Here is a 23,484-nt window from a genome sequence, read left to right as displayed (position 1 = left end):
GTCGGTTTCGTCTCCTTTAGAAACACTTTCTTACTTGTACGGTAAAAATCTGACGCAAATAGATTGAAAAGTTACTCGTTTCTATTCTAGTTGGGATTGTCTATCAATGTCGTCGTGTAGAAACGTTTTTTTTGTTCTATGGCGTGTTTTTTTTTTAGGTGCATCCCTAACTATTTTTTTAAGAGCTTTTCACTTACAAGTCGGGTGGTAGGGTAGGGCATATTGGACGAAGTTTCGATACCATTAACCGTCTCATCTTAATATCCCCTGAGAGCTCGAGAAATGATGTTTTTACCAAGGTATTTTGAAATATTATAAATTGTCATGGTTGTTATGTTACGTGAAAATCTTGGAAATTAAAATTAAAGTTACATATTATGCTTTTTAAGCCACGAATTTGTTCCCTTGCATTTTTTGTGTTGAAATTTGCATGTTAGAGTCATTCAAGTAGTATTGATCAAATTATCTTATATAGTAATTTAAATCTTGAGTTTAAAAATAAGTTTTTTTTACTGTTGGTATTGATTATCAAGGAATTTACTGGAGCATTATTTAAAATTTATATCATTTAGATAATAATTTTATTATTATTATTATTTTAAATATAAGGCTCGATCCTGTGACATCCCACATCGGTTGGGGAGGAGAACGAAACATTTTTATAAGAGTGTTAAAATCTCTTCCTAGCAATCGGGTTTTGAAAACCTTGACGGAAAACCTAAAGAGAACAGTATCCGCTATTGCGTTATTACAGATCCTCTGTTCTTACGGTCAATGAATCAAATGCAGTTAAACTAATTGTGGTAATAATCAGTATAATACATTTATGTCTTAACTCATCGAGCTAATATGCAGTAGTACGATCGTTCAAATTATCGAAATGCTACAAAATGTGAATGTTCGTATAAAAAGATTTTCAAATTGCAAGAACAAGACAAGAAAACACTACAACTTTGTCTAATGTCTGATACTTTATATGAAATAATCATGGGAAAGAGAAACTAAAAGGAAATAAGAACAAAGTTTTGTTCCATTGGTATTGTAAGAGTTGACTATATAAAGCGACGCCGTATTTGAAAAGTGGAATTTGATAGTCTCTTCCAAGAACAATGACTCATGGGGTCTTCTTCTTCCATCTCCTCTTTTGTTCCTTTCTCATTACTTTCCGTTTTTTGAGACTTGTTTTTAAGTTTCAACCAACCAAATTATTGAAGATTCTCGATAGTCGTAACACCGAAACTATGATGGATTAATTTTTCGATTTTTCTGCATCACCGAGCGCTACAGAAAGGAAAGATCCGCATGCATGTAGTGACGTCTCTAATTTAGAGAAGAACATTAAGGGCGTTACAAACGTTCGGGCTAAACCCTGATTCTCGGTTAATTGAATCTCCTGCTCTTGGTATTATTTCGAGACGTTCTGTATATGCTCCTCAAACAGGATTTATTGCTATTGATTCGATGATTCCTATTGGATGTGGTCGGCGAGAAATAATTATTGGGGACAGGCACACCGGTAAAACTGCTCTAGCCACACATACCAATTCAATGAACTCCTATCGGTACCCGCTGGTATCTCTTTTTTCATCGTGACAATTCCAATTTCTCCTGTTTTTGTGGATCTCATTGGAGCTTGCTTGTGTATTGTAGAAAGCGTAATTTATTCATGCATTACGATAGCCTTTACATGATGAATAATGAAAATACTTTCTCCATCTATGAATCTGATAGCTACATCGGTTATGATTCGACAAAGTTCATAGAATGTTCCGCGCCGCGACAAAATAATCGATATGATTGTAGACTATATGTAAATAGTAACTGCTAGGGTGATTTACGAGCCCTATTTCAATGTTGATCAATTTCGAAGTAAGAATGAGACGGGTGGATTAATTGATATTTTGAGTTTTGAAGCAAGAACGAGATTGGTGGATCAATCGATATGATGCAAAATATGAATTGTAAGTGTGCTAAGTCCAACATGCACGGTTACAGATTATCTTTGTGTTAATCTCACAATTTTGGCCTCTAGAAGAGGTTTTCTTGTTTAAATAAAATATGCAAACCCGTTCATCAATTCAAATACGACATAACAAGTTTAAAGACACGAGATAACACGTATATTCTAGTCATTTATTGTATATGTAACGTTTTAAACAGTCGAATTAAGATCTAAGTTGTCAACGTGAGATCCCACCTCGGTTGGAGAGGGGAAAGAAAATTTTCATTTTTTTTTTTTTGAGAATCAGAGCTGAAATTCTCTCCGAAAAACTATTAATTGTTTATTATTATTTAAAAAATAATCATTTTAAATAAAAATTTTAACATATATTTTTTATTTTTTCAATATAAACTATTAATCGGTGTTAATTCACTTGTTATTAAAAGTGGGAGGTTATCAACGGAGATGTAAATTATTATTTGTTGATAAAATTAATTTCTTATAATGATCTTAGATTTTTATTAATTTAAAGTTGTTACTGTTGTCATAACCTATGCTCTTATGTGAAATTAAATATCTAAATGCAACGACCATACGGTGAGTTACGGAGGGGGTGGATTGTGAGATCTCACATCGATTGGTGAGAGAAACGAGTGTTAGCTAGAACATTGGGCTCCAAATGGGGTAGAACGTGAGATCCCACATCGGTTGGATAGAGTAACAAAACATTCTTCACGAAGGTGTGGAAACCTCTCCCTAGTAGATATGTTTTAAAAACCTTCAAGGAAGCATGAGAGGGAAAACTAAAAGAACAATATCTGCTAGCGGTAAAGTTGAACTCTTACAATAATTTTTTTTTTTAATTTTTTATTTTTATAAATAATAATAATAAAATAAATTGAAACTTTCAGGAATCAATAATTAAATTTAGAAAAATTATTTTTTTGGTTCATGAAGATATTATTGACAGCGTAAATTTCCATTTTCAGAATTTTTAAAAAATTAAATATATTATTGAAGCATTAAAAATTTAATTTAAGAATATTTTTTAGACTAAAATTAGGTATTTTTATTAATTTTTTTAAAGGGAAAAACTGCTCACAGTGATCCCGTTTCAGGCGGCTCTCCTCCGACCGATACCCACTCTCTCCAGTTTCCATTGATCCCTCCCTCTGACATTTAAGTTTCAGCCCTAACTATACGCTTCGGCCTTGTCTCCATCGGTCCCTCTCGATTTTCAGTCACAAGGTAAATCTGGCAATGGAGCAATTACTTTTATTCAATTCTTCAATTCCTTTTGCAATGAAGTTTCTGTTTCTTGATCGTTCGTTCAAAATTGGAATGTGGCCGAATTAAACTTGATTGAAACTTTCGTAAGTATTTTCAATCCGGTTTGCTTATATGGCAATCAGAACAGCATGATGAGAAGCTGCTATCTCAGTTTTAATGTCTTCTGTTCTTCAAATTATGTATACATTCGATTATTTATGAATGCTTTGTTTATCTGTTAGTTGGCTTCGGGTTAATTGATGTTTTTTGTTTCTTTATTGCAGTCATGGCTTTGCGTTCAGTGACTAGAAGGATTGGAAGTAAAATTTTTCCAATGTTTTCTTCTGCCAATCATTTACATTCACATGCTACAAGTTTTGGTTGGTTGCTCTCTCTCCCTCCGTCTCTCATTAGAACATGATAAGGGGATTCGGAATCCTACCTACATTTGTTTTTTTTTTCTTTTTCTTAATTGTCAATGTTTATGATGTATCTCAATAGTTGTCATCGCTGTTAGTATCTTGGAGTTCCATACCTCTATTATGAGAAAACAATCTTCTAAGTTTTTCGATATGTAAGGAGGTTCTATCATAGGAAAACCCGACATCGTAATTCTAGTTGAATCAAATTGAGGAAGTTGTTGTAGGGAGTTGATTAAGAGTCTTCGAGGTTGAAGAAAGGTGGAGTTGGCATGCTTGGAAGCTTAGAGCGGTTTGAGGGGTATGATCATGATGTGGGATGGTTTGGCCGCTAAGTTTTTGGAAGTAGTTTAAGGGGCCTTTTCAATGCATGTGTCCTTAGTTTCTGAAAGCGGTTTAGAAGGGAGGAAGGATTTTTGGAAACGGTTGTCTTGGTTTTATTTTTGACTTTTGTGGTCTTTGTTGGTGCCTAGTGGCATAGTCGGACATTTTCAACCTTGTGGTGTTATAATCTTGACATGCTCTCATGACAAGTCCTAAGGGGAACTCAAGCTCCATTCACATTTTTTGCCTGGCTTTGTGGCTTCGTCGGATCTTAGGTGATGTTCTTCTTTGCTAACCGAACACCACTCATGCAGAATTTTAGCTTGTTTGGCCATAGACGTCGCCCATGTGTGCATGTTCAATCCTGTGCAACCTTAACCGACTTACCTCTATGCTAGGCCAAGTCATCAAGTGGGAGCAATTGGAGCTGGAAACATCAAGGCAAAGAAACAGCTTTGTTAGCCAAGTGGGGTTAGGCGGTTTTCAAAGAGAAGAAAGTTATTTGGAGAACAATTTTTGCTAGCAAATATCAACTCTCAAATGCCAAAATTTTATCTAATATTGAATTTAAGTAGTTTATTGCACAAAGTCTTATTTTTATCCAAATACAGAAATTTTAAGTTGTATTACAAAAATTTGAAGTAATAAACGAGACATAATTGTCATAAATCTTTTGGAGGGAAGTTTATTGTATACTAAACGTGATTTCACTCATTATGCTAACATCTAATTAATAACGATTAATTTTGGTAAGTGATCATAGACAAATCTTGTTTCAGACTTAAAAAATAATTTTGGTGTGAATTTAAAGTAACTTGCATTTCTCTTCGTTAAGCCTCTTTTATTATTGTGTAAATATGAAAAATGATCTATTGGTACTTTTTGCAGGATTCAAAGAAGTGCCTGAAGAGGAAAAAAGCCGACTAGTTGGTAATGTCTTTAGCAATGTTGCTTCGAATTATGATGTGATGAACGATTTGATGAGTGCTGGATTGCATAGATTGTGGAAAGACAGGTGCGACTTCTTTAACTCGAATTTCATTCTCTCACCCACAGGACATATTTTCTTCTTTTCCTCAAGGCGTGACAGTTGAGTATCTTATCCTTCATCTGCCCTTTGGTGATAAAGGATAGTTTTTGTGGCAGACGGGTGTGTGTGCTATTTTTGGGGCTTTAGGGGGAGAAAAACAACAAAAGTTTTAGAGAGGGTATGAGAGTTCTAGCAATATTTGGTCCCTCGTTAGATTCTCAGTTTCTCTCTAGCCTCAACTTCTAGGATTTTTTATAATTATTCGCTTGGTCTTATTTCTCTTGACTGGATCCCACTGTTGTTTGGCTCCTTTTTGTGGGTCGTTTAGCCCATAATTCTTTTATCTTTTCTCAATGAAAGTCAAGTTTTATGATTAAAAAAAATATATATTTTCTTCTTTATTCGTCTCTCTTTTCTTCCTTTTTGTTTGTTTTGACGTTTTATGCTAAATATTGCAGACTCGTTTCCGAGCTAAATCCTTTTCCTGGAATGAAGCATCTTGATGTGGCTGGTGGTACAGGTATGCAAACTATTTATATTTTTTATTTTAATCATGTGATATCAATTCTCGTGATTGTCATAATTTGAAATTGTTTATGTGCTAACTTTGATTAAGAAGAGGCATTCATTTTTATCAACATTATTTGCAAAGACTCTGTACTTCGTTTTTGACACTAATACTTTATGTTGTTTGGAATTTCAAAATTCTGTAGTGTAAGATTGCTTGCTTAGGTTAGGTAGCCAATCACCATTTGTGGACCTAGTGGTCAGTGATCACTCAAGTCTGAAAAATGTAAAAGACTTGGATAGAATGTGTTCTGTTAGACTCCTGATTGTGATATAATGCACGACAATGGGAAAGAAGGGCATTTCATTGTCAGACATGTTAGTTAGGATTGAGGGGGTCATAGAATGTGTGTTGAAGTGCATTACAGGGCTTTATGATGTAAAGGGCACGGTAGTATTATGTTTTCATGCTTTTTATCTATGGAAAAGAGAGAGAGTTTACCAGCCCTCTCAAAATAGGCTGAGGTTGTTTTGTATTGCCTTAGGAAATTTCCTTTTTCTTATATCAATATATCGTAAGGAAGATACCATGCATATTGGTATAATGGTAAAACCTCTACATTATTGGAATATGTGCACTGTCCATGTAATAGGACATTACTTTTGGTGGTTTGATTCGAGTTTTATCTAAGACCTTGAATTTGTTAGATTGTAGTGCAACCTATATTGAAGTTCAAAAGAACTTTTATCGTTTCATCCGTGCTATAATTGAAATTATGGATCCAAAAAGGGATTTGATTTTCCTTTGATTTGGGGATATCACTCCTGTTGATATGTAATAACCCAAGCCCACCGGTAGTAGATATTATCCTCTTTAGGCTTTCCCTTCCGGGCTCTCCTTGAGGTTTTAAAACGCATCCGTTAGGGAGAGATTTCCACACCCTTATAAAGAATCCTTCGTTCCCCTCTCCAACCAATGTGGAATCTCACATCCGGGCTCCCCTTGAGGTTTTAAAACGCATCCGTTAGGGAGAGATTTCCACACCCTTATAAAGAATCCTTCGTTCCCCTCTCCAACCAATGTGGAATCTCACATCCGGGCTCCCCTTGAGGTTTTAAAACGCATCCGTTAGGGAGAGATTTCCACACCCTTATAAAGAATCCTTCGTTCCCCTCTCCAACCAATGTGGAATCTCACATCCGGGCTCCCCTTGAGGTTTTAAAACGCATCCGTTAGGGAGAGATTTCCACACCCTTATAAAGAATCCTTCGTTCCCCTCTCCAACCAATGTGGAATCTCACATGATATATCTTGTCTTGATGTCTTATAAGAGCACTTTAGATCTAAAATATTTTTTTTGAATCCGTTAGACATTATTCAAATTAGCTCTGTAATTGAAGATGAAAAGTCTGCTCAGCATAGTTGTTCACCATCTTTTGATGACTTCTTAGTTCCATCACTAGGTTTTCTGCATGCTTCAAAGGAAAATTGAGAGATGACTATTACGATCTCTAATGATACATATTGGTCATTCCATTAGGGCACATGAATCTTCTAAGTCTTTAAGGCGTTCAAGAGGTGAAGAATTTTTTTTATTGCAACTTATCCCCAGTACTACACTCAAAGAAAGGTGCATCGTTCTTCAATTCCTCCAATCATTGTGGATAATACATCAAATCCAGATTGTATTGAAGAAATTGTTCTAGTCTTTGGGCCACATCTATCTAGAAAGTTGTTTCTCATAATTGTAGTCAACAAGAATTTACGGTATTAGATTTTGATGTTGTTTTCACTAAAGGAGTATTTCATTCTTCAAAGAATACCACTGCTTCTCCTTCTCTCACATGATGTTGATGATTGTGATGTTGCATTTGAAGTTAGTTTGAGTAATGTGGAATCTACTTTTATGATTATAAAAACTATTATTAACAAAAGATTTATTAATGTGGAACCAAGCTACATCCTTCCGGCTTTAGCAGCATACCATGAGCTCTAGAAAATGAAGAGTAACACAAACTTGCAAGGATCGCCTTTAGCAACATACCATGAACTCTAGAAAATCTCGGTCTAAATGAACCAATTTTCACCAAGGAACCAGTTGAGAATGATAAAAGCCATTGAAATCAAATAGTGCCGACTCCAATAGGAAAAACATAGCGTATGGGAATGATGGAAGAAGCAGACCGATGACACAAAGCGTACAGAGAGAGACCAACAATAATGTACTTAAAAATCACCAAAATCCCTACTTTTCAATAAATATAAAAATATCAAACATTCCTCTCTAACAGAACCTTTAAAACCTTAAAAACTACAAAAAAAAAATAAATAAAATATATATAATTAGGGACCACTAAACTGAAAAATTCTCTGCTCTATAAAAACAAGATTTTCCAAGATTTTGACACTAAAAGATTCAAGATTTACTACTGTTTTGCCCCCAAAATCAGATCTGAAAATACACTGAAATTTCTGTAAAAGAGTAAAGACATTCATTTTTCATGTATAGATCAGAAATATAGATTACACTTTAAGTTAGCAATCATTTTATGAACTTTTTGTGCAAAAAGAGTTCAAAAGAAGCACTATAACAGTCCCAAATTTAAAGAAACTCAACTGAAAATTTCTGGAATTCTCATTATTCGAACCTTCAATTTAAACCAAAGGCCGTAAAAGGAAAAACCTTGATAAAAGTAGGCAAACTAAAAACCTGAAAATTGTTGGGGCAAATAACTTCAAAGATTTTTCACTCTAGTCAATGAAGAAGATTTTTTTTTTCTTCTCTCTTATAAATCTCTTTTTCGCTTCTCATTAGTTTATTCTGATAGATAAAGCCTGTTTTCTATTAAAAGAGCGATCTAATCTTCTGTGTTTCTATTAAAAAAATCTTAAAGTTACTAGAATCTTGTGTGGGTGCAATATTTCTTTCCTTATCTTCCATTTGTAACCTATTTGAAACTGTCGATGGAAGTTCTCTTTGGATGTAAGTAACTTGAATTTCAAAACTATAATTACTTACTCACCACATGAATTTCTGTCTCTTTTGTGCTTATAAGATGTGACAATTATTAGCTGTTATATTAATTTCTCACATATTGCAGGTGATGTTGCTTTCAGGATTCTAGAAAGTATTAATAATGTGAAACGTAGAGAAAGGCAAGATGTTCGGGAAGATGATTCTCAGGAACAAACTCAAATATATGTTTGTGACATCAACCCACATATGTTAAACATTGGTAAAAAGAGAGCCATTGAAATGGGTAAATATACGATTGGCATGGAATTGTCTGCATTTTCTGAATGCAATTTGTTGTCAGGAAAATAGTATCGTAATGTCTTCAACTTATAGGTCTGGGAGAAGAAAGATCTCTTATATGGGAGGAAGGAGATGCCGAAGCTTTGAGTTTTCAAGATAATTCAATGGATGGTTACACCATTGCATTTGGAATTAGGAACGTTACTCACATTGAAAAAGTTCTAGATGAGGCCTATAGGTAACTCTATTGTCTTATGATTTTTTTTTTCTTTTTATATTAAATCCTATGAAAAAATGAATTGTGTAGGTTGAATAAGACCAATTTTGGTGTAGAGAATGTGTATAAGGCTGCCTATAAGTGGAAATTGCATTTACCCCTTTCTAAAATTCATCTACGTGATATTGAGCCATTTGAGGGTTTCTATGGGGCAACTGATGGCCAATTGGTAGAGCATTTTGATGGGACCCTGCATGATGTCAGTTCATGAAGGGGTTCCTTTAGTGCTTCGTGAAGGGGTGGGAGAATGTTACACTCTGTGAGATGCTAACCATGACCTTGAATTCAAAACAACATTGTCCTTAGCAAAAAAACACCACGATTAAAGAAAACATTCAAAACCAACCCATAGATTGAAAACACCATGCTAGCTTTGAAGTATCCACTTTTGTACGGGCTCTCTCATAGCAAAAAAGCTACGATTAAAGAAACGTGGAATGTTGTCAACAAATTTTGGGACCTGAAGCTTGGTAGGAATCTAAAGCATAATGAAGCAACGGAGTGGGCCGAATTAAGCCTTGACCTTGCCCTTGTGGTATTGTCAAACAAAGAAGACTCACTAACTTGGCTCCCCAGCGCTGATGGGGTCTTTTCTACAAAATCCTTGATGATGGACATGGGGGGAAAAGTAGAAGCAATAAATCTCACGCTAGCAAAGACAATATGGAAAAGACATCAACCTAAAAAGGTGAAGTTCTTCCTTTGGGAAATAGCCCATAAAGCCATTAGCACAAGTGAAAATCTTCAAAAAAGAATGTCTTACATCACTCTCTCTCTAAATTGGTGTCCACTATGCAAGAAAGAAAACAAATCACAAAGTCACTTGTTTATGCAATGCACATACACTCAAAATTTTTGGACAACGATTCTTAATATATTCGGATGGCATCTCACATTTCCTAGGGAGGTAAAGGATTTTTTGGATATGGCCTTAACGTACCACATTTTCAAGAATGTAAAAACCATATTATGGAAAAACCTCATCATGGCTTTCTTTTGGAATATGTGGAAAGAAAGAAATCAGAGAATATTTGCAGAAACGACACAGACCTACACAAAACTTTTTGACAATTTTGTTTACCAAGCTATATCTTGGAGTAAACTATCTAATATTTTTACTTCCTACAGTCATACCTCCCTCATTGCAAATTGGGAAGGTCTTTTGTAAACATCATGGATTATACATCCCTCTTGTCAATTTCACTCATCAATGAAATTGTCTCTTAAAAAAAAAAAAAAAAAAAAACGTTGTCCTTAATGGAAGTTTGTGCTAGGGACCACTAGGTATGACAAACATTGGAAGGGCTCTTTATGGCATCTTGATGGCATGGGGTAGGGACTGTTGGGGATGTTTGAGGATATTTTGTTGTTCCCCCTTTCAGAGAGAAGACAAAAACCCTTTGATAGGCTTGGTATAATGTGCTATTGCGTGGGGGATTTAGCTTGGGAGGAGTCCTAGAATTCTTGGTGAGGGTGAAAGATCTGAAGAGTTTTGGGAGTTAATTAGGTTTAATGCTTGGCGTGGGCTTCTGTGACTAAGGTTTTGTTTGTAATAATTATCAGCTAGGTTTCATTCTTTTGGATTAGAGGAGCTGTATTTTGTATTTTCTTGTATATTCTTTCATTTTTCTCAATGAAAGCTTGGTTCTTAAAAAAAAAAAAAAGTGGTTTATGACTCGACCTAATCTCATTATAGGATTAGGAGTTAAGTGAAAATTAGGAGGGCCAAGGCTTTCTTGGCTTCTACAAGGGAAGGTGAGTGATCACGTTGTCTTGTGCTTGAAAGCTAGCTTGTATAAGTTGAGATTGTTCAAGTAGATGTAAAGGAGCTGATTATAAGTTTCTATGCTCTTTATTGTATTTTTCTTCGACACCTTCTTTGAGCAGCTTTTGTTGGTTGTAGATTGAAATAGGGAGGAATGAATTTGATTTGTCTGCTGTGAGCATGAAAGACGAAGTGAGGTTTGCGCGTCGAAGGATCAAGGGACATCCTCTAAAGGTTCTTGCTCAAATGTTATAAGTGATTTTGACTCAAGGGACATCCTCTAAAGGTTCTTGCTCAAATGTTATAAGTGATTTTGACTCGACCGTTGGAAGATTATTTTGCTTGCCCTTAGCTAGGGGTTCAATTGTTTGTTAAAGCGTTGGGGAATCCTTTAGGTTGGAGAGGTCGAGTCTTTCATTACCCAAAGTGGAACTTTTCAGTATGTGAAGTGGGCAACGGTGTCCATGGCTAGTATCCAAGCAAGGATTCCCGAGGAGTAGGTTGAATTTTTTCCCAAGCTTGAAAGTTCAAGATCCCAACAATGAAAAAACTTTCCGTTGGTATTTTTCACAAAAATATAAATACTCTTAGCCACATCCAAGGGAAGAAACATAATGTAGCCTTGTCTCCTAGGAAACACAGACATGGATTGGACACATGTTCGACACGCTATAAAACGTCTGAATTAATTTTTTTTTTCTAATTTTGGACACAACTGAACAAGACTTGGACATGGCACTAGAAAATATTTAACCTAAAGTATAGGGGAAAAATATATTTTTTCTTATAGATTGGTTCCTTGTATATTAATCAATCCTGAAGTATTAGGACGACGTCTTGTTCCTCTAGTCATAACCAACTAAATCTTCCTACAGCTTTTAAGATTTCAAATATCGTTAATTGACTTATCTTCGTATATTTTTTTGAAGTATATTATGTTTTTATGTTAAATTTACATGTTTTATCTATAGTGAAGTACTAATATATCAACATATACACATGTTATAGGGGAAAAAATGTGTTCTCAACGGGTTTGTATCTTACTTTTTTAGAAATTGACATGTGGTCATGTCCGTGTCCGTGTCCGTGTCCGTGTCCATGTCCATGTCCGTTCTTCTTTGCTTGTCTCCTTGTTGGTTTATTCTCTTTTTCTGATACAGGTCTATTAGATAGCTATGTGTAATAATCTTGTTTGGCACTTTAATGGGGAGATGACTCGTCTTCACTCTCTCCTTTGATAATGATTATTTTTCATTTCTTAAACTATCTAAGAAGCATGCTCCTATTCGTCTCTTGCTTTCTTTTGGAATTACTTTTCACTTACAAAGTGTGTTTGTTTGTAGGGTTCTAAGACGAGGAGGAAGATTTCTTTGCCTTGAGCTCAGCCATGTTGAAGCTCCCGTATTTAAGGAATTGTACGTAACTTTCACACTTTTTAATAAGGGAAAATTTAATATTTCGTGATTTAAATGATAGTGATCTACAAACTTTAACGTCTCTTGCATTGATGCGATGATTTAATCTTTTCGAATTTTTTGAAAACTTCTCATTAATTTTTCTATTATATTGATTTTTAATGAATTTTGGCATTGAAAATGTCACTCTGAAAAAGCTTAGAACGATGTTGACCGAAACTTCTTGGCTAAAGTTTTGGAAAAGAAAATCTGGGTTGAAATTGAGAGTTTGGATGTGGAATAGTACTATGACGGTTAACTTCTCCATTTTTGTTAATGGAGGGCTGAGGGGTAAGATTTTATCCACGAGGGGCCTTAGAAAAAAGGAGATTGGTTGTGGGCATTTCCTCTTCCTTTAGTATTAGTGGGAGTGGAGAAGGGAGAGATTGAGGGAGTTAAGGGGTGGGTAAGGAGCCTGTTCACCTTTCTCATCTTGAGTTTGCTAATGACCAGTTTTATTATACAGGTCAAGATTTTTTTTTTTTTTTTGTCTTCAAATCTTAAAAGGTTTTATTCTTTTTGTTTTAGGGATCTCTGACTTACGATTAACTAAGATAAGAACTCTATTATTGATTTAGATTGTTGCCTCTCCAAATTAAGCTTGAGATCATCTTTGGTGGGTTGTAAGGTGTATCAGCTCCCTTCTTCCCACCTTGGATTGCCCTTTGGGGAAGACTAAAAGTTGGGTTTTCTAGGTTTTCTAGGATCTTGTGGTGGAAAAGGTTTAGAAAAGGTTGTTAACTTGAAAAAGATCTGGTTCTTTAAAGGAGGCTTACTCCTACCAAATGTGATAGTTGTACAGGTTCTTTAAAGGAGGCTTACTCCTACCAAATGTGATAGTTGTACACTTTCAACATAGATTTTCTGCGACCCAATCGACTTGCCTCTAACTATATCAAATCATCCGGCTCGACCTTGCCTCTACTCGGGGCCAAGGTCTCTCATATGCAACATCGCATCTCATATTCTCATTTTGGTTCCCAATTAACACGATCTTTATGTCATGATGTCATCCCAAGTCTTGGGATTTCATCGGCAATCATAGCTTGCTCAATCATGCCCATCGAAAGCGTGCCCATGAGTCGTTCATAATGTGCCCATGTATCGTCCATGCCACATCATTTACGGACTCCGTACCGGATGGCGGGTGCAGATATTGTAATGGTCTAAACCCACCGCTAGCAGATATTGTCTTCTTTGGTCTTTTCCTTTTGGGTTTCTCATCAAAGTTTTTAAAACGCGTCTGTTAGGGAGAGGTTTCCACACCATTATAAAGAATGTTTCGTTCTCCTCCCCAACCGATGTGGGATCTCATAATCCACCCATCTTTGGGGCTAGTGTCCTTGCTGGCACTTGTTCCCCTCTTCAATTTGTAACGACCCTAGATTTCTACTAACCTAAAGTCGCTACCATCTTCATAACATCATCTCATGTGCATAAATAAGCGTTTAAAACATCATAAAAGATTGTCATGGATTTACATATTTGAAAAGGGTTTTGGAAGCAGCATGACGAAATATTAAATAAAACAAAGTAAATAATAAACATGTGTCATGGTCTTTACTTGTGATGTCGTCGTCAACCATACAGGGGTCCTTTGCCTTTACTTGAAAAATAGGAGTAGCACATGGTTTGAGTATTTTATGAAATACTCAGTAAGTGACTCTACTATTGGGGTCAGAGAATACAAACATGCAACTCATGATTAGGGACCTATCGTTAAAATCATAATAGAGGTGGTTTCCAATCTAGACTAAATTGGATGTGTACTTCCCTAGACACGACCTACACGTGTGAGCGTGAGTCCCAAGGCGCTTCGCACCCCATGGACCCATCATAGTTGGGCTAGTTATCCATAGTCGGGCGTCCAACCCTCGAATATCATGCAAGACATGATCATCATCATAGTGTACGCGTTCATACCCATCATCATAAATGAGGAAGTAATCCGATGTATATGAACACACAATCTGCATGAGGTCCCTATAGTTATCATCTTAAATCATTCTTACGACACAATCTTATACATCATTCGCATATTACTCTAGGTAACATGCATACATTGGCCTTTATACGTTTATTATCATTAACATCATTTAGGGTTGTGTTTTAGAAAATTGTTCATCATAATGTATCAGAGTATTTGGTACATGCACATTATCTTAACATGGAATATCATCGTATTAAGTCATATCATCATCATGCAACTTACATCATCATGTTATCATGCATTATCATGTCATCATATCATCCCATCATCACATCATTATATCGTCATGTTGTCATCCTCATATCATCGTCATCACATCATCCTATCATCGTCATCACATCATCATACCATCATCATCACATCATCATATATCATCATCACATCATCATATAACGTCATCACATCATCATATAACGTCATCACATCATCATATAACGTCATCACATCATCATATAACGTCATCACATCATCATATATCATCATCACATCATCATATAACGTCATCACATCATCATATAACGTCATCACATCATCATATAACGTCATCACATCATCATATAACGTCATCACATCATCATATATCATCATCACATCATCATATAACGTCATCACATCATCATATAACGTCATCACATCATCATATAACGTCATCACATCATCATATAACGTCATCACATCATCATATAACATAATCGTATCATCATATAACATAAAGCATAAATGACACGTGAAAGGGCCACTTGGCACATGTCATGATACATAAGGCGAGTCTTCCAACCGAGCAATAGTAAGGCCACTTACTTTGTTGGCCTAGGCCAAAGCTACTACGACTCGTTGATGCTGCTTAACGCTACTCTCTGAAATTTAATTACGCCTAAGGAGTCTAACAATCATAAATTAGAATTCTATTGTGTAATTGGTNTCGTTCTCCTCCCCAACCGATGTGGGATCTCATAATCCACCCATCTTTGGGGCTAGTGTCCTTGCTGGCACTTGTTCCCCTCTTCAATTTGTAACGACCCTAGATTTCTACTAACCTAAAGTCGCTACCATCTTCATAACATCATCTCATGTGCATAAATAAGCGTTTAAAACATCATAAAAGATTGTCATGGATTTACATATTTGAAAAGGGTTTTGGAAGCAGCATGACGAAATATTAAATAAAACAAAGTAAATAATAAACATGTGTCATGGTCTTTACTTGTGATGTCGTCGTCAACCATACAGGGGTCCTTTGCCTTTACTTGAAAAATAGGAGTAGCACATGGTTTGAGTATTTTATGAAATACTCAGTAAGTGACTCTACTATTGGGGTCAGAGAATACAAACATGCAACTCATGATTAGGGACCTATCGTTAAAATCATAATAGAGGTGGTTTCCAATCTAGACTAAATTGGATGTGTACTTCCCTAGACACGACCTACACGTGTGAGCGTGAGTCCCAAGGCGCTTCGCACCCCATGGACCCATCATAGTTGGGCTAGTTATCCATAGTCGGGCGTCCAACCCTCGAATATCATGCAAGACATGATCATCATCATAGTGTACGCGTTCATACCCATCATCATAAATGAGGAAGTAATCCGATGTATATGAACACACAATCTGCATGAGGTCCCTATAGTTATCATCTTAAATCATTCTTACGACACAATCTTATACATCATTCGCATATTACTCTAGGTAACATGCATACATTGGCCTTTATACGTTTATTATCATTAACATCATTTAGGGTTGTGTTTTAGAAAATTGTTCATCATAATGTATCAGAGTATTTGGTACATGCACATTATCTTAACATGGAATATCATCGTATTAAGTCATATCATCATCATGCAACTTACATCATCATGTTATCATGCATTATCATGTCATCATATCATCCCATCATCACATCATTATATCGTCATGTTGTCATCCTCATATCATCGTCATCACATCATCCTATCATCGTCATCACATCATCATACCATCATCATCACATCATCATATATCATCATCACATCATCATATAACGTCATCACATCATCATATAACGTCATCACATCATCATATAACGTCATCACATCATCATATAACGTCATCACATCATCATATAACATAATCGTATCATCATATAACATAAAGCATAAATGACACGTGAAAGGGCCACTTGGCACATGTCATGATACATAAGGCGAGTCTTCCAACCGAGCAATAGTAAGGCCACTTACTTTGTTGGCCTAGGCCAAAGCTACTACGACTCGTTGATGCTGCTTAACGCTACTCTCTGAAATTTAATTACGCCTAAGGAGTCTAACAATCATAAATTAGAATTCTATTGTGTAATTGGTCTACCTAATTTTGCATAAAATAATTTAAACTTACTCCTAATAATTTAAACCAGTTGAGCCTAATTTTTACTAATTTAAACTAACTAAACCTAATTATGCCTAAATAATTTAAACTTTGACCCCAAAAATTTAAACTAGCTAAAAGTAGTCATACTAACCTCGGACCCAAGTCGGATCAACCGAAATGCCAGCCTTGAGTCGTTAGAAAGTGTATTCTCCGACTAGTTTCGAACCGTTCAAGTGAATGATAAAATGAAATGAGGGACCATTCTCCGACTAGTTTCGAACCGTTCAAGTGGATGATAAAATGAAATGAGGGACCTCCCTTTTATAGTAGAGGCCAACTTCCCATTTCTTAACTTAAGCAATGTGGGACAATTTCCTTTTTTTTTTTTTTACGACCGTTACATTATTTACCCCTAAAAAGGACTTTCGAGTTGGTCTAGACTTGTTCAGAGACATAAAGTTGTAAGTTCCCTCACTCTGAAAATGTAAAAGGTTTGTTCAAATGTTTCGAGTTGGACTCAGTCAATTCATACAAGCACAACTCGCACGTACAATCAATCGAGCTTTCAGAAAGTCAAGTAATTTGCTGGCCTCAACCATAGTATAAACATGTGTTGGATGATATATGAAAGTTAGTAAGGTCTAATGATGTTATGAATAGATAACTAATTAGAGTACTAAGACAACTCTAAAAGCAATGATCCTGCCTCATATTTACGAAAAGAAACATGAGATTGTTTGCCTCGTCCTTAAGTTGGATAACTTGACTCACGTCGTAGATTACGAGTCCTTATAGGTAGATGATGACCTAAGTTACGAGAAAAGACCAATAATAATTTTAGCTTGGGAAGTAGAGGTCTTCTGTACTAGGAAAATTGAGCGGAAGAAACTATGGGAAAATAGAGGGAAGAGATGAGGGAGAAATATCCCGAGTAATTTTAAGATTGAGACACTTTCGAGGACGAAAGTTCCTTTTAGATATGTATGATGTAATAACCCAAAAATTAAAAAGAAATGGAAATTGTCTCACGTTGCTTATGTTGAGAAGTGGGGAGTTAGCCTCTACTATGAAAGGGAGATTCCTCACTTCATTTTATCATCTTACTTGAACGGTTTGAAGCTAGTTGGAGAATACACTTTTTGACGGCTCAAGGTCGGTATTTTGGCTGATCCGATTTGGGTCTGTTACGCTCGGACCCTTTCCTTCTAGTTTCAACTCTTCGGAAGTGTTTAAGGTTAGTATGACTCCTTTTTAGCCGTTTAAATTTTTGGAGTCAAGTATAAATTATTTATGCATAATTAGACTTAGCTAATTTAAATTATTAGGAGCAAGTTTAAATTATTTTATGTAAAATTAGGTGGGTCAATTCCGAGTAACATTCTAATGTATGATTGTTGCACAGAATTAAATTTCAGAGAGCAGCATTAAGCTAACATCAAAGAGTCATAGTAGTTTTGGCCTAGGCCAACCAAGTAAATGGTCTTACTATCGGCTCGGTGAGAAGACTCGCCTTATGTATGACGACACGTGCAAGGGTTCACGTGTTATTTATGCTTTATGTTATATGATGATGTAATGATGTTGCATGATAATATGACGATGTTATATGATGGTGTGATGTTATATGATGATATGAGATGATGACATGATATGGTGATGATGCATGATGATGTAAGATGCTTGATGATGTGATGATGCTATATAATGATGTTATATGATGATGTGATGACGATGAAATGATGATGAAGATATGATGATGATATGTTATATTAAGATGATGTGCATGTACCAAATGTCATGATACATTACGATGAAGAGTTTTCTAATATTTAACCCTAAATGATGTTAACGATGATGAACGTATGAAGACAATGCACGCATGTTACCTAGAGTAATATGTGAATGATGTATAGGGTTGTATCATAAGAACTATTTAAAATGAAAACTATAAGGACCTCATGCATATTGTGTGTTCATATACATCGGGTTATTTTTCCATTTATGATGATGAATACGCGTACACTATGATGATGATCATCATCATGTCTTGCATGATATTCGAGGATTTGCGCTTGACAACTAGTCCGACTATGATGGGTTCAAGGGGGTGCGAACCGCCTGGGAACTCACGTTCGCACATGTGGGTCGTGTGTAGGGAAGTACTACACATCCAATTTTGTCCAGATTGGAGGTCATTTCTATGATAGTTTTAACGATAGGTCCCTAATTATGAGTTGCATGTGCTTGCATTCCTTGAGGTCACTGAGTTGCATGTGCTTGCATTCCTTGAGGTCACTGAGTTGCATGTGCTTGCATTCCTTGAGGTCATTTACGGAGTATTTCATAAAATACTCTAGACATGTGCTACTTCTATTTTTCAGGCAAAGCATCCCTGTATAGTTGAATACAGCATCGCAAGTAAAGACCATGACACATGCATAAGATAGTTGTATTTAAATTTTTAGATGATAGGTTAGTATAAGGCATTTTTCAATTTTAATATTTACTTTGTTTTATTTAACATTTCGTCATGTTGTTTGAAAGACCATTTTCAAACATGTAAGTCCATGACAATGTTTTACGACGTTTTAAATGCTTATTTCCGCACATGAGATGATGTTATGACGATGGTAGCAACTTTAGGTTAGTAGAAATTTAGGGCCGTTACATATACCCATCTCCAATGCATGGGCTAGGGTACAACGTCGACATACCATAATGAGATTGTTCTAGCTAAGTGATTGTGGGCTTCTTCATGGAGTCTTAATCTGCTGTTGTCTAGGGGTGATTGTGAGTAGATACGATCTCATCCTTTTGAGTGGGATGCAAGTGGTGGCCAGAGAGGCCTTGGCAAAAATCTTTGGAAATGGTATCTCTTCTTTTCCTTTCTTTCTCAGGTTCAAATTTCAAAGGTTAAGGTGTTTGTGTGGCAGGTTTGACATGGGAGAGTTAATATCATTGATCGTGTTCAAAGACGCTCTTTCTATGCTTTGTTTCCACAAGGATGCACTCTTCCTACGCATATTAAATATATGTCTGGAAAATGTATTGATTTTTTAAGACATTTAATTGCCGACCAAGGTCACATTACATATACGCATATTGAACTAAGCATATTGAACTAGGACACTTTCTGTTCTTGCTAATTTATGTACTAGGTGGAATTCTTTAGTTTAATGCTGTTTTCGTGTCTTCTTTGGTTTTGAGATCCCACATCGGTTGAAGAGGGGAACAAAACATTCCTTATAAGGGTGTGGAAACCTCTCCCTAACAGACGCGTTTTAAAACTGTGAGGCTGATGGTGATACGTAACAGGCCAAAGCGAATAATATCTACTAGCGGTGGGCTTCGGCTATTACAAATGGTATCAAAGTCAGTCACCGGATAGTGCGAGACACTAGTCGGAGTAGGGCTAGACTCTCTCCATAGTTGATGCGTTTGAAAACCGTGAGACTGACGACAATACGTAACGGCCCAAAGAGGACAATATCTACTAGCAATGGGCTTGGGCTGTTACAAATGGTATCAGAGCCAGTCACCGGATGGTGCGAGACACTTGTCGGAGTAGGGCTAGACCCTCTCCATAGTAGACGCGTTTTAAAACCGTGAGGCTGACGGCGATACGTAATGGGCCTAAGCGGACAATATCTACTAGCGGTGGCTTAGGCTGTTACAAATGGTATCAGTGCCAGTCACCGGACGGTGCGAGACACTTGTCGAAGTAGGACTATACCCTCTCCACAGTAGATGCGTTTTAAAATCGTGAGGCTGACGACAATACGTAACAGGCCAAAGTGGACAATACCTACTAGCGGTGGGCTTGAACTGTTACAAATGGTATCAAAATAAGTCACCGGACGGTGCGAGACACTTGTCGGAGTAGGGCTAGACCCTCTCTATGGTAGACGCATTTCAAAATCGTGAGTCTGACGACAATACGTAACCGGCCCAAAGAGGACAATATCCGCTAGCGGTGTGCTTAGGCTGTTACAATAATCCTCTTAATCAAGCCCGTGGTAGCATGAAGTCTTTGACTTCACTAATTTTCTTTTTTCTAGGATACACTAGATATTAACATTAGAATCTTCTAGCGATTAAGTTTTAACTTGAATTGCCCTCTTCTGGTGCAGGTATGACTATTATTCGTTTTCTATCATTCCAGCCGTTGGAGAGCTAGTTGCTGGCGACCGGGAATCCTATCAATACTTGGTTGAAAGCATCCGTCGATTCCCCCCACAGGTGATAGTCCTTTCCTCTTCTCTTCTTTTTCTCAAACAACAAACATACTTGAAGTTGTGAAAAGTAACAATCATATCAGTATGCGCTGTTTAACAATTTCAAGAATACCTTCAATTATTATTAATTAAGCATGGCATTACTATAATTTTGTTTTGAGGCACTGATACTCCAATACACAAATTTTGTTTTTTTTTTTTTCCCTTGCGCCTTGCACTTGAGTTCCAAATGACTATTGTGCTTTAGTGTGGCTCTAACCTTGAGAAGCTCTGTAGCTTTACGTGGTTTGTCAGCTTCTGATTGGACATCATTTGACTTGCTAAGTCGATCATGAAAAATTATCATAATCATTCCAGTGTTTTGTTTCTAGTAAACTTTTCGAAAGGGTGGGATATGTCATTATTATTATTTAGTTATCTAAGAACTGAATCAGTAACCGGTAGCTACGTTCACTTTGGCGATATGATCAGTTTGTTCATACTAGTTTCCATGACGAACTTTTGGCTTTTATGATAAAGATTACGTAGAGTTATTATAATCATTTGAGTCTTTTGTTTCTGATAAACTTTCCCAAAGGAAAAAGGGTATGATATGTTCCTCTTATTATTTGGTTATCTGAGCAAACTATGTTCACTTTGGCGATAGGATGAGTTAGTTCATATTAGTTGTCATGACCAACCTCTAGCTTTTATGATAATCATTTCATTTTCTGAAAAACTTTTTGAAAGGCAAAAAGGGTGGAATATGTCACTACTATTATTTAGTTATCGAGCACCGAATCAATAATTGGTAGCTATGCTCACTTTGGCGATAGGATTAGTGTGGTCATACTAGTTTCCATGACCAACCTCGGTTTTTATGATAAAGATCATGAATTATTATAATCTTTCAGTCTTTTATTTCTGGTAAACATTCCCCAAGCCCAAAAGGGTGGGGATATGTTCTATTATTATTTGGTTATCTGAGCACTGAATCAGTAACGGGTAGCTATACTCACTTTAGCAATAGGATTAGTTTGTTCATACTAGTTTCCATGACCAACTTCTGGCTTTTACGATAATGATCATGAAGAGTTATTATAATCATTCCAAGTTTTTTGTTTTTAGTAAACTTTCCCATAGGTAAAAGGGTGGGATATGTTACTATTATTATTTAGTTATCTCAGCACTGAACCAGTAACCGGTAACTATGCTCACTTTGGCGATACGATTAGTTTGTTCATACTAGTTTTCATGACCAACCTCTGGCTTTTACGATAACGATCATGAAGAGTTATTATAATCATTCCAAGTCTTTTGTTTTTGGTAAACTTTCCATAGATAAAAGGGTGGGATATGTTACTATTATTATTTAGTTATCTCAGCACTGAACCAGTAACGGGTAGCTGGTAACTATGCTCACTTTGGCAATAGGATTAGTTTGTTCATACTAGTTTTCATGACCAACCTCTAGCTTTTATGATAAAGATCATGAAGAGTTATTTTAATCATTCAAGTCTTGTTTCTGATAAATTTTCCTAAATACACAAGGGTGGGATATGTTCCTCTTATTATTTGATTATTTGAGCATTGAATTAGTAACGGTAGCTACGTTCACTTTGACAATAATATTAGTTTGTTCATACTAGTTTCCTCTATTGTTTTCCTTATTAATGATTTGGTGGGATGCAGGAGAAATTTGCTTCCATGATCGTCGATGCAGGCTTCGAGAAGGTCGAGTACGAAAATTTAGTCGGAGGAGTGGTTGCTATCCATTCAGGCTTGAAACTCTAGAACCAGCTTTTGCATCCACATGTAACTTCTTCACTTTAGCTATTTCTTAATTCATGATAAAAATGTAACTTATGCTAAGAGTATTTTTGAACTTTTAAAAAAAATTTAAAGGTATTTTTGAAGGATTATTTTTAAAAAAAATTAAAGGTATCAATGAAACTTTCGAAAATTCAAAGATATTTTTTTAACACTCGAAGGTTCTTTTGAGATAAAACGTTAACGGTTTACCTGCAAAACTAAAGATTTTTTTTTTTTTTTTAAAAAAAAGTTAAGTTTAAGAGTATTTTTTTTAATTTTTTATATATATAATTTCAAGAGTATTATTCAAACTTTCAATCTTCACTCGTATTTTTTAGATAAAATATCAACTTTAACGACATTTTTATTAATTTAACCTAAAATTAAAATAAAAAATTTAGAATGAATGACAAGTCTGTGGTACATATTATATGCAAATGATTATGAGAGGAAGGATTCTGTATCTAATACTTCAAATATTATATACCCAACTTATAAATATTAAAATAAATAAACATTTCTTGGCAACTCCGTTACATTATTTAAAAAAATACTAATTTAAATGTTTAAAAATAGAATGAGTTTGAATATAATTAGAAATATAATTGTCTTTTTTATGTTTTTTTTTTCTTTTTCTAACTTTATTATTTAAATATAAAATAATTTAAACTAATGCGTCCATTATAAAATGAATAATATTTGTTTTTATTTTTCTTTAAGAAATATTTATAAAATAATATTAAATTAAATAAATGAATTTAATATTGGATCGTGTAAACAGCTGACCAAGGAAAAGGATGCCAATAATTAAAAAAAAATATATAATTTAAATTAGAAAATAATATGTTGTTTTAATAATAATAATAATAATAAATC

The 23,484-nt window shown here is 35.5% G+C and overlaps 1 protein-coding gene across 2 annotated transcripts; it reads left to right on the top strand.

Annotated features, from left to right (window-relative positions):
* The first annotated feature begins 3,023 nt into the window (after positions 1-3,023).
* LOC111783724 (2-methoxy-6-polyprenyl-1,4-benzoquinol methylase, mitochondrial-like) lies at positions 3,024-22,663 on the top strand. Of its 2 annotated transcripts, XM_023664644.1 has the most exons (9): positions 3,024-3,190; positions 3,496-3,591; positions 4,843-4,969; positions 5,443-5,504; positions 8,594-8,752; positions 8,842-8,986; positions 12,134-12,205; positions 20,713-20,821; positions 22,489-22,663. In XM_023664644.1, exons 2-9 carry the CDS (start codon positions 3,498-3,500, stop codon positions 22,588-22,590), a joined length of 870 nt encoding a protein of 289 aa, XP_023520412.1. In that variant the 5' UTR covers positions 3,024-3,190; positions 3,496-3,497; the 3' UTR covers positions 22,591-22,663. The 2 variants fall into 2 exon arrangements, with proteins under 2 accessions (XP_023520412.1, XP_023520411.1); XM_023664643.1 differs by lacking the exon at positions 5,443-5,504 and having other exon boundaries at positions 4,843-5,043.
* The last annotated feature ends 821 nt before the right edge of the window (positions 22,664-23,484 follow it).

The sequence above is a fragment of the Cucurbita pepo genome, chromosome LG20 (genome assembly GCF_002806865.2).
Source record: "Cucurbita pepo subsp. pepo cultivar mu-cu-16 chromosome LG20, ASM280686v2, whole genome shotgun sequence".
NCBI lineage: Eukaryota > Viridiplantae > Streptophyta > Magnoliopsida > Cucurbitales > Cucurbitaceae > Cucurbita > Cucurbita pepo.
The sequence above is the reverse complement of the archived record's forward strand: the minus strand, read 5'-3'. Positions and strand labels throughout refer to the sequence as shown.

Excerpts from the sequence above, each read along its gene's own strand:
- LOC111783724 (XM_023664643.1), top strand. The coding sequence starts at position 3,498 with ATGGCTTTGCGTTCAGTGACTAGAAGGATTGGAAGTAAAATTTTTCCA. Across the intron at positions 8,987-12,133 it reads GTTCTAGATGAGGCCTATAG|GGTTCTAAGACGAGGAGGAA; the intron begins GTAACTCTATTG and ends GTTTGTTTGTAG. Across the intron at positions 12,206-20,712 it reads GCTCCCGTATTTAAGGAATT|GTATGACTATTATTCGTTTT; the intron begins GTACGTAACTTT and ends CTTCTGGTGCAG.